This window comes from Cystoisospora suis (genome assembly GCF_002600585.1).
Source record: "Cystoisospora suis strain Wien I chromosome Unknown contig_1403, whole genome shotgun sequence".
Taxonomy (NCBI): Eukaryota; Apicomplexa; class Conoidasida; order Eucoccidiorida; family Sarcocystidae; genus Cystoisospora; species Cystoisospora suis.
Genome location: NW_027154203.1, coordinates 1 through 11,272, shown reverse-complemented (window position 1 = coordinate 11,272; position 11,272 = coordinate 1). Strand labels below are relative to the sequence as shown.

The following is an 11,272-nucleotide window of genomic DNA, read 5'->3' as shown; positions in this document are numbered from 1 at the left end:
TCACTCTTTCTTTCTTTCTCTCACTCTTTCTTTCTTTCTCACTCTTTCTTTCTTTCTCATGATGGAGATTCTATTGTGTGGGCGATTTCTCTAGAAGACTACCTAAGCCTTGGGGCACGTCATGCATCTGTCTCTCTTCATGATCTTATTTCTATCTATTCTATCGTCCACCTATCTCGAGTGGTATCTATCTATTTATCTATCTTGAGTCTATCGTCGTTAATCTATCTATCTTTAATTCATGTACGTGTCTGTCTCTTTATGTCTCTGCCTATCTACCGAGAGGGTTGCATGCCGTTGAGGTGTATGTACAGTCTTCGTCTTCTTCTTCTTCTTGGCAGAGGAGGAGGAGAGGTAGGAGTTTAGTGTTTGTCTTCTGGTAGAGAGGTGTCTGTATGAATTTGAATGATACGTACGTATGTATGTCTGTGTATGTATGTCTCTCTATGTATGAATGTGTATGTGTATGTTTAGAGAGAGAGAAGGAGAATATCTCCGTCCGGGTTTCGGGGGTCAGTTTGTCATCTTAGCAAGAAGAAGTTTCACTTTAGCTTGGAGAGATAGAAACGCCCTCTCTATGATGGCTGGGACAGCTATATTGGTCTCTATCCTAACTAGCCTCTTCTTCTTCAATGTCTACCGTGACAAACCGATCATCTACCATCTATCTGCTCTACTTCTTGTAAGCAAGCTCTCTCTTCTCTCCCCATTCTTCTCTTCACCTATCATCTATCTTCAAGCTACTTATCTTTAGTATATTCATCTATCTATCTATTTATCTATGTGTGATCTTCTTTGCTATAGATACCTGTCTTTACTAGAAAGCTGCTCTATCTCTCTGTCCTTCTGTATGGTTGATTTGTGGGTTTCCTAGCTATGAAAATGTTTCATGCATGCATTTTCTACTTCGATGGTGGAACATCGACACTCCCTCCTCCTTCTTCTGCTGCTTTCTCACACTTTTGATATACAGGGATTCTTTTCAGAAACGGATTTGCCTTTCAGATCAAGATCGAGATAGAAGTAGATCTATGCACCTGTACGTACACATCAGTTTCTTGGCTCTCTAAAGCTACAGGCGCTTGCTTCTGTGTATGGCCTGTGGATATGTATATATGAAGGTCTATGTATATGTCTCCATGTATACCAGTCCATAGTATTATACATACATCAGACTCTCTCGATAGATAGGTATAGATAGATATAGATTAGGTTCGATTAGATCAAAGAGAGATAGACTAAAGATAGATATACAGATCGGAGATACTTTAAAGATAGATACCTGTCGGGGGCAGGGGTGGATGTTTCGAATTATCTAAGAGGTGAGAGAGAGAGAGAGAGCACAGCACGTCCATCATGAAGTGGAGATCTTCTTTTTCTTTTTCTTGTCTGCGGTAATTTCCTGGCTAGTTATCTCTTTCCTTAGGATGTATTCCTGCAGTTCACATGACGTTTTATCTTGAGAAGAAAGTGGCTTTTCTTTACGAAACCTCCGATGGATTCTACACCCCCGCACCTTATCTTCTTGCAGAGGTCAGATGAGAGACACTAAGAAGATTCTCTACTCTTGTGATCTATCTCTATCGCTATCTTAGAGTGTCTTTGTATATCCATAGAGCCTTCTATCCTCTCTCTATACATCGCGACGGACAGAAGAAAGAATAGAAAAGAAAGGACGTCCATTCTCATAGCAGGTCTCTCTCTTTCACATCTCTGTTGATCTTCTCTCACTTCTTCTTCTTCTTTTGCCATCTATCTACGGAGAGGAGAGAAAGGCTTTCGCAGACCTCTCAAGAGACACGCCAACAAAGACGTCGATCTAACGACCGCCTCGGTGATCCTGTGAAGAAAGAAAGTGTGAAGAATCAAACATAGATCTATATGACTATATGACATGCATGCATGTATGTAGGGAAATACATATATATATATATATATATGCATATGCACATACACATGCATATGTAGATCTATGTAGTCGAGTCGGTGGATTTCATCTTCAGAAGAGATCGCATATATATATATATATATATGTACATGTCTATGTGTAGAGAGACAAATAAAGATATACAGATACCAAATGAACGTTCTTCCGTATATATGCATAGGGAGATATACACATATACGTATACATGGGTATATATACATATACTTCTATTCATGTATATATATGCACATGTTTCTGTCTATATGTGTACGGAGAGATACATCTACGCGCCTCTCATCTTGTCTGCTTACAGCATACATATACGCCCTCTTCTACGCACTATACATATGCAGTATGCATATATATATATATATACGGGGTTCCCCCCATCTTCATCTAGTGCGTCCATACACATATGTGTATATGTGTATGTTCTCTCTGTGTGTGGAATGACTGAGAGTGGATGTGTATATGTTTCCTTGTCTTCTTTTCTTTTCTTTTCTTTGTAGACGTGTGTAGGTGTCTGTCTGTTGGTGGGGTTGACTTTCCTTTCTCTCATTCTCGTCATTCCTTGTTGCGGATTTCCATTCATTAAGTTCCCCCAGATCTTTCTCATCTTCATCTTAGCTCTCATGGTAAATCTCTCCCTCTTTCCTCTTCTCTTTCTCTCTCGAGCGCCAACTGATCTGAATGCGGTTCTATATATGTATATACACATATACATATATATATATATATATATACACGATGAGGAAGACAGCATGCGGCTCTTTCGTAATAGTCTATCTAAATAGACAGATAGATCATGTATATACATATGTACGTATAGGGAGGTATCCGTAGATGGACATGCAGAGAGAGAGAGAGACGCTGTTGTGAAGATCCATCTGTATTGCTGGCTATAGATCTATCTATACAGAGGTAGTAGTTGAGGGTATGGAAGATGTATGAATACACACATACATATACATACATTCATACACTCGTATAGACACCTATCTATATACACGTATATCCATCTACCTGTCTATCTATATACACATATAGGCACACCTCTATCTATATCCATATACATATGCATAGAGAGAGAGATAGAGAGAGACATAGAGACACATATCGATATAAATCTATATCCAGTGGAAGAGAGAGAGAGACTTTTGAGAACTTGTTTTGTGCTGATTGCTTCGATATGTGTGAAGACCCATGGAGGGGGGGGGCCCATGTGTATAGGGTGGGGGTAGTGCTGTGTGGGATTCTTGCGAGTAGACGATGCTGGCGAGACAAGAAGAAGAATTCCGAGAAGAGAGAAGTTCTCTACAGAGTCTGATTCAGCAACAGGGAGAGAGCCACGACCACCAGCAGCAACTCCTCCAAGATGCAGAGAAAGAACGAAACTTTCTAATGCAGAAAAACGACCACCTCAGACAAAAGCATGAACAGATGGAACAGCACGTTAGTCAGGTGCTGCAGCAACTTGTCGATGAAAAAGAAGAAAGAGAGAAGGCAGTGAGACAACTGAAGAATCTCAGAAGAAAGCTAGGCGGCGGGAGGGAAGAAGGAGAAGAAGAAGATGGAGGAGGAGGAGAAGAAGAAGAAGGCGATCCTCTCAAGCAACAGCTTCTTACACTTCAACAGGAGGTAACAGAATTGAAGAAAGAGAAAAGCAAAGATGGATGAGATAAACGAATACAATAGAGATAGAGGCAGAAATAAAAGCATAGATATGCAGACAGAGAGGTGTGACTCAGGTGTCTCTTGGCGTTCTCAGGAGGTGTATGTACACCTCAAATGGGCATGTATAAATCTCGTCCTCTCTGTATATACATACAGAGATATAGAGGATGTATACGCTAATAGGGTGTATGCCGACCTACCTGCCTACACATATATATATATATATATGATGTGTATGGTACTAGAATGTATATCTACCTACATGTCTATATCTATGTATAAATATATATATAAATATATATAGAGAGAGAGATGTGAGAGGATTGTAAGAGATGAAGAGAATGAAAAGCCTTGGAGAGAGGGAGATGTATCATGCTTGTGTAAGTCTGTAGCCTGAAACTTTAATTCTTCTTATCCTTTGCATCTTCTTCTTCTGATCATCCCTTTTATCTTCTTTCTTTTACTCCTTCTTTCCTTTGCCTTTCCTTCTTCATGTTCTTCTTCTTCTTCACTAGTCTNNGGGAGAAAAAGAGAAGAAGAGAAGAGAACGGATCATGAAGGTAGATGAGAAGACTCATTTCGTAGAGTCAAGCAGTCTCGCTCCCCCCATGACCAAAGTTGTCTCTCCTTCTTCTTCTTCCTCTTCTTTCTTCATGTTCTTCTTCTTCTTCACTAGTCTCAAACGATCTCTTGACACTCTGATGATACGCGAGCCTCTCACTCTTCTACTTCTTCTTCTTCTTCCCCCTCTACCAGCTGAGAGAAAGAAAAAGAAGAAGAAAAAGCTTTCTCCCTGTCTTGACTATCCTCTTCGTTGTTCGACTAGAGTGACGCTGTCGACTGTCTTCTTCGCTATCTTTCCTGTGGCTCCGAGGTGTCTCTCTTGGTTCATCCAGTGAAAAAGAAGAAGAAGAGAATGTCTACAAAGAGAGGGAGAAGGAAAGAGAGAGGGGTGAAAAGAAAAACGGAAAAGATAGAATGAAGAGAGGGACACTTTAAGATGTAACAACCTTCTTCGTTGTCTTCTTGCTTTTCTTCTTTTCTTTTCTTCTCTTTCTCTCTACTTATCTTTTCTTGCTTGCTTGCGTGTGTAGGTTACAGAGCTTACAGCTATAAGGGATGAACTTCGGCGAGAGAAGGAGAGACAGGAGCAAACGCACCTACATGAAAGGCATCAATTGCAAGTATCTAAACACTCATCTCAAACAAGTCACACACATATACATCTATCTATCTATATATGTAGATCTATATAGGTGTAGAGCACGTAGAGGCGAGAGGCACCGAGGCAGTCCTTCCCGTCATCGAAGACCTCCTGAAAAAGACTTGTAAGGAACTGGACTACACACACCCCCCTCTCTCTCCGCTCCTGAGGAATGAATAAGAGATCTTCTCTTTTCTGTCTCATTCTTTTACTTCTTCCTTCTTCACTTGGTCTCCACGAGCCTATGAGACATCATCCATGCACACGTGCGAGAAGCTCTCTTTTTCTTTCTTTTCTTTCGTCTAGATGAAGAGAAGGAAATCCACACAAGTCTCCTCTCTTCACTTCTCCTTCAATAGCAGAGAAAGATCGACAGAGAAACTCCTCCATACGCCAAGGAACATGAAAGCTTTTGACTATCTATCATAACCTATCTATCTTTAATCTACCTATCTCCTCTTTGTCAGTTCTTTCCTTTCTCCTCTTCTTCTTTTTCTTCTTCTTCCTCTTTCTCTTCTTTCTCTTCGGTTTCTTCTTCTTCTTCTTCAAGGTTATCGCTTTCACTTTCCTCTTCTTCTTCTTCATCTTTCTCCTCCTCATGATCATCCTGATCTTCTTCTTCTGCTTTATCATGGTCTTTGCCCTTCTCTTCTTTTTCTTCGTTTCTTGCATGCACTCCATTACAGATCAATCCTCCCTTCATCCTCGTCTCTTCTGTAGTGGCACCAAAAGAAGACATTTGCTTTGCCGAAGTCTTCTTTCTCACCCCCCCTCTTTCTTCTTCTTCTTGGTCTTCTTCTCCTCTCCTTCTCTTTCCTACAACGCCTCCGGCCGCGTGGATCAAAGCAATGGAGCTCGCTTGCCTCGCCCTTTCATCGGATTGTCTAAGATATTCTTCAAGTTGCTCTTTACGTCGCTGTAGGGCTGCATATCGACGCTGAAAAGAACGATAGAGGGGGAGAACAAGGAAGAAAGAAAATCCATCTACATCTTCATACAAAGAGTTGAAAGAAAGATCAGGTGTACGACAGGAGACACCCTCCCCGGGGCTCTCCCGCCTTGCATTCCATAGGCCCATGGCTGTGGTAAGAAAGACGCAGATGACGATAGAAGATCGCAGAGATCGACAACGGATGGAAGAAGAATAGATCGATGAAAACGTGAGAAAGAAAAGAAAAGACATCCATCCACTTACTACTACTACTGCGGGGTATATCCTATTCAAAAGAGATAAAGAGATAGACAAAGTATCGACACTTACTTAGTGAAGCTGTCATAAGAAAAGATACTCTTGCCGAATCTATACATGCCATGGATGAATATATATATGTATGTAGAGAGAGAGAGAGAACAATGGCTGACACGCTGTATGGTATGTATACACAGCAACCTATCTATCTATCTATCTATCTATCTATCAATCTATCTATCCTCTAATCGATCCATAGATACATAGGCACCTAGGCATAGAGATGTATAGACATCGTTCTATAGCTCATCATTGACGCGCACCCTATGTAACGTAACGACAAATCGATCGATCGATCGATCTATCTCTCTATCTAGAGCTACATACATAGATGTATCCCACATCGACCTATGGATCGATAGCTCTCTGTCGAGAGATCTCCGAGACAGAAGAAGGCGTGAGAGCATGATCGATAGACGAGAGAGACACATGTCTCTCCTTGAAGAGATAGTTTGTACCTGCATCCACAGATGCTTTTCTCTTTCTCTGAGGACCAGAGCCTCCTGCTCTGCTTTCCGTTTATCTATCGCTTCTAACTCCCTATCACGCAACGATCGAAAAGCTAGGAGATTTGCTGTCTGTAGCTCGATCGATGTATAAAGCTCTTCTGAACGTACACAGGGGGAGAAAAAGCAAGGGATACACAAAAAGATGAAGAAAACGAAGAAGATTATGAAAGGAGAACGATCGAAAGAGGTCACGAAAGAACGAGACAGAGAGAGAATGGTGGAGAAGAGGGAGGTAGGTGTAGGTGTCAGATATAGCTACTCGCCTGTTAGTTGAAAAGGGGGAAGAAGGTGAGGCATGATGGGGACAAACCACCGACCTTCTCATTCATACAACTTGTCTATATACATATATACATATATATATACCATGTATGTATGTATACGAAGAGATATAGATACCAATACATGGTTTATATGTGGATATACATAGATATATATGTATACTCGAGAGGAGATCGACGATCAGGAGTTGGAATAGAGAGATAGATAGACGAATAGATAGATAGCTAGATAGCTATCATCCTCCTCGTACTACTACTACTGCTGGCTGAAGGATGAAGTTTTCCATGCAGATACACCCTGTGTTTCTTTCTCAGCATTCAACAGGATATATGACAAGAGATCCATCTCCACATTTTAGCTATACACGTAATGACTAGACATACAGAAATACATAGACATAGACAGATCAAGCTGTAGAAGGAGAGTTGTCATTACCACCTGTATACATATTTAGGCATACATACATAGAGATATGGACATATGAAGAATAGATACACATATATATATATATATATATATTTACATCTATATGTCTAATACGTACGTGATGATGCCTGCTTCTATCAGTGAGGCCTCTAAGAGGCGGTCAACACCTACCCTATGAATAGCAATATGTATGTGCGTCTTTTCTATAGAGAGAAAGAACCCGACGAGAAAGCCGAGGAGAGAGAAAGAGAGAAATGCAACTCCTAATGGACATCCTGTACATACACACCTACTACAGACTTACCTACTGATACATGCATCGTTATTCCATGTACTATGTCTATACAAACTCACCATATATAGAGACAGATATATAGGCGTCATGCACCCAACGTTCCAACACCGTATAAAGGAGAAGAAAGAAAGAAACAGACAAGAGCAGTCTTATCGCGCTTCTCTCTCTCCGTCTCTCCTATTAAACAAGAAGAGAACGTCACGGAGAGTACTTAGCCTTCTTCACATGCACTCATATATATACAACTAAATCTACAGCTGTGTAGATATATCTATAGATAGATAGATATATATACCTTCACGCCCTTACAACTACTATACACACATACACGGACATACATCTCCACATCTATATACATATAGCGTGTATATAAAGCACCTCTACGCCTCTCTCTCTCTCTCTCTCCTTATCTATCTATCTATCTCTATGCGTTCATTGCGAAGATATAGTTACTTCCTCCTCCTCCTCCTCGTGTGTTTCTTATCTTTCTCTTTCTCCTTCGCCTCTTTGAAGACTGGGGTGCCAGCCACGACTACTAATACTACCACTAGTGAGGAGAATCCCTCTTCTTTCTTTTCTTTTCTTTTCTTTTCTTTTTTCTTTTCTTTTCTTTCTTACGTAGGTTATCTTGGAGTTGTTTCGCTTTGGCGTCGTAACCTTTCGTGAGAATGATATATTTCTTCTCGCTTTTTCTTGATCTTTGAGAAGCGCCTTCCACTTGCTTCTTCAAGTCTTCGAGCTTTCTCTTTAGAGCCTCGATCCTCTCATAGCCATGGAGATTTTGATACAACACATACCTGTACACACACGCATGTCAGCAAGAGAAAGAAGAGAAGAATGAACAGATGCATAAAGATTGAAAGAAAGAAAGAAAGAGAAAGAAAGAAAGAGAGAAACATTGCTTGGGGGGGGTCTTTATTTCGCCGTGTAGAGACGGTCCTTCTCTGTTTGGAGATGACAGATAGCATAGATAGAGCAATAGAAAGATAGAGAAAAAGAGAGAGAGAGATAGAAGAGAGAAATAGAGAGATGGATAGATCGGTCGATAGCTAGACAGACAGACTGAGTTAGAGTTCAAAGAGAAAGAAAGAAAGAAAAGAATAAGAAAAGGACGAGAAAGGAGATCAAGAAGAAGAAGAAGGCGTCGGTGCTATTGCTGTAGGCAGTCACGTCTGACTGATAGAAGAAGAAAAAGAAAGAAAAAGAAAGAAAGGATTGTAAAGTGAGAGAAAAAGGAAGTCCTTCCTTCATCTATTCATCTCTCTCTCTCTTTCTTTGTCTTCTTTTCTATCATAGCCAGGAGAGGGAAAGAAAGAGAGAGATGTGTATAGACTTACTTCTTTGCAGAAGGAGAATAGATGAAGGAATCCTGAGAATCTTCAAAGGCTTTGGCTCTAAGACGAATGCTTGTCTCTCCTATGCCTGTCTTGATCTCTCCTCCTCCTTCTTCTTTCCCCTGCTCGCTTTCCGGATAGAAGAGTTGCGTCTCACACAAAATAATTTCTCTTGCCTCCTATAGACATCGCAAGACGTTGAAGAAGTCGCAAGAAGAGAGAAGACAAAAAGGAAGAAGGAGATAGAGAAGTTCTCTCTTTTTCATGGAGTAAGATGAGTGGGATTGAGGGGAAAGGCAAAGAAACGAAGAAGAAACAAGACAGAAAGGTGAGAAGAAGAGTGAAAGAAAGAGAGAAACAAGAAAGAAGAAAAGAAAGAGAGAGAAGAGCATCATCCATCATACATGTAAAAAGACAGAAGGCGAGGTGAAAGTTCCTCTTCTTCTTCTTATGCTCCCCCGACAGACCCTTCTTATTTCAAGAGAATAAAATACACTCCCGATACACATAACGAATACAACACATACATATACATATGCATTATCTATAGACAGGTATGTAGATATACACAGACAGATGTAAATAGATGCCTATCTATCTCTTTCAACTTGTCCTTCTTGCGAAGAGAGCACCGCAACGACTTCTTTCTTCCCTCTTCTCTCTTTCTTCTTATCTCTATCTATTCTCCAGGAAGTGCGATCCACATACATATACATACATCTGTATCTACGTCTGTCTATCTATCTATCTACATTTAGATGTATGTATATAGTGTGTATGTCTCCCTTCTATCTAGCCTACACCTATCCTATTCTTCAGCCTTGCATGTCTTCCCGGTAATACTCTTCCATACATCCCCGCCCTCCCCGGACACACGTGTCACGCAACAGCTAGCTAACTAGCAGGTAGCTGGCTAGCTAGGCAGCTAGTAGGTAGCTAGCAGAGAAGAGAGAAACGACAAAGACTGTTTTGTGAGAAAACCGGTGTTTCTTTTGGGAGACTCGTGAAGTCCGTTGATCTTTCTCTTCTTGTTCATGGCTTGTTAAGATAAGCGAGACAGCAGATGTGGCTTACGTGAAGAATTCGATCATCGAGAGAAAGGAGCGCAGGAGGAGAAGAAGGAGGTGGCTAAAGAAAAAGCGAAAGAAGAGAAAGAGAAACACACAAGAGAAAGACAAGTAGAGAAGTAGAAGAGGGATGAAGAAGAAGAACGGAAGGAGAGAGAAACGAAGAAAAGAAGAAGAAAAGACACCCAATTCAAGGAGAAAGAGAAGAAGAAACACACAAGATGTAGGCATCAATTGGCCCCTCGAGATTCCAAAGATATAGACGTCTACATAGACTGCATCTTTATCTATCTGCATTAAGAAATATACATATTATATATACAGATGTATGATATCTAGGTGACACGGAAAGATATAGAGATCTCCCCAGTCCACACGAGCAGAGACAGAAGGAATACATATATATACATATATATATGTATATAGATATATAGATGGATGGAGAGACCGTCGATGATGTGTATGCACATAGAGAGGGTGTATGTCTATAAAGTGTTTTAAGGTAGGCAAGAAGTTGTCTATCTATAAATAAACATGGCTTGTGTAGAAAGAGATCTCCATGAAACAGGAAGAACGAAGGAAAGAAAGAAGAAGAATGAGAATGATAGAACATAGCTACAAGCACCCCCGTAAGAATGAAGATCGGTCAGAGTCATCACATACACACGAAGTGAAAGAAAGAGAAACGTACATACCTCTACACACATTCACATTCCTACATGGATCTACATATATGCTTCCACATGCATGCATACATCTTCATATTCATACAAAGTGGTTTGCATACATAGTTGCGAATGTCCCTACACACGAGCTGACAAGGAGATACACATGCATATGCGCAGATGAAAAAGAGGACGGGCTCATACAATGATATACATATACATTCACATACATATATACATATATATATATATATATGCAGTCTTGTGCGGAGAAAAGAAGAGAAGATACTCTAACTACACACGTTGACAGACAGAGAGAAGTAAAGCAAAAGACATATATGAATATACACAAGAGAAGGAGAGAAAGAAAGAAAAAGAGAAGAAGACGAATGAAACACTTGGTACAAGAATACGTGCCTCCTATCTGTCTATCTAGACACATAGCTATGTATGGAAGATCTCTCTTTCTCTCTCTTTATAAATAGACAGATAGGTAGATAGATATGCCAATAGGTCAATGACAGGTAGATACATATCGATTTGAAGAAGGGTCAGAACATGTATGTACATGCATGCACATGAGCTCACATTTCAAAGAAACAGAGAAAGAAGAAAAGGGAAAAAGAGAAAGAGAAAAGAA

General features: G+C 40.4%; 2 protein-coding genes across 2 annotated transcripts in view; one reads left to right on the top strand and one right to left on the bottom strand.

The window, feature by feature from the left end:
* Positions 1-4,835, top strand: part of CSUI_003204 (atp-binding cassette g family transporter abcg87) — a gene marked incomplete at its 3' end in the record, with an annotated part of 6,711 nt that extends 1,876 nt beyond the window's left edge. Inside the window, exons 3-7 of the mRNA XM_068063402.1 lie at positions 475-682; positions 1,411-1,533; positions 2,437-2,562; positions 3,194-3,565; positions 4,696-4,835. Coding sequence (XP_067924623.1) covers positions 578-682; positions 1,411-1,533; positions 2,437-2,562; positions 3,194-3,565; positions 4,696-4,833 — 864 coding nt within the window. The remainder of the gene's footprint in view (positions 1-474; positions 683-1,410; positions 1,534-2,436; positions 2,563-3,193; positions 3,566-4,695) is intronic.
* Positions 4,836-4,880: 45 nt separating this feature from the next.
* Positions 4,881-10,028, bottom strand: CSUI_003203 (myb family dna-binding domain-containing protein; the record flags this gene model as incomplete). Its single annotated transcript, XM_068063401.1, has 5 exons — positions 4,881-5,742; positions 6,513-6,661; positions 8,185-8,363; positions 8,904-9,079; positions 9,975-10,028. Coding segments are annotated over 5 exons (1,032 nt in total), but the record flags the coding sequence as incomplete, so codon positions are not given.
* Between the last annotated feature and the right edge of the window lie 1,244 nt (positions 10,029-11,272).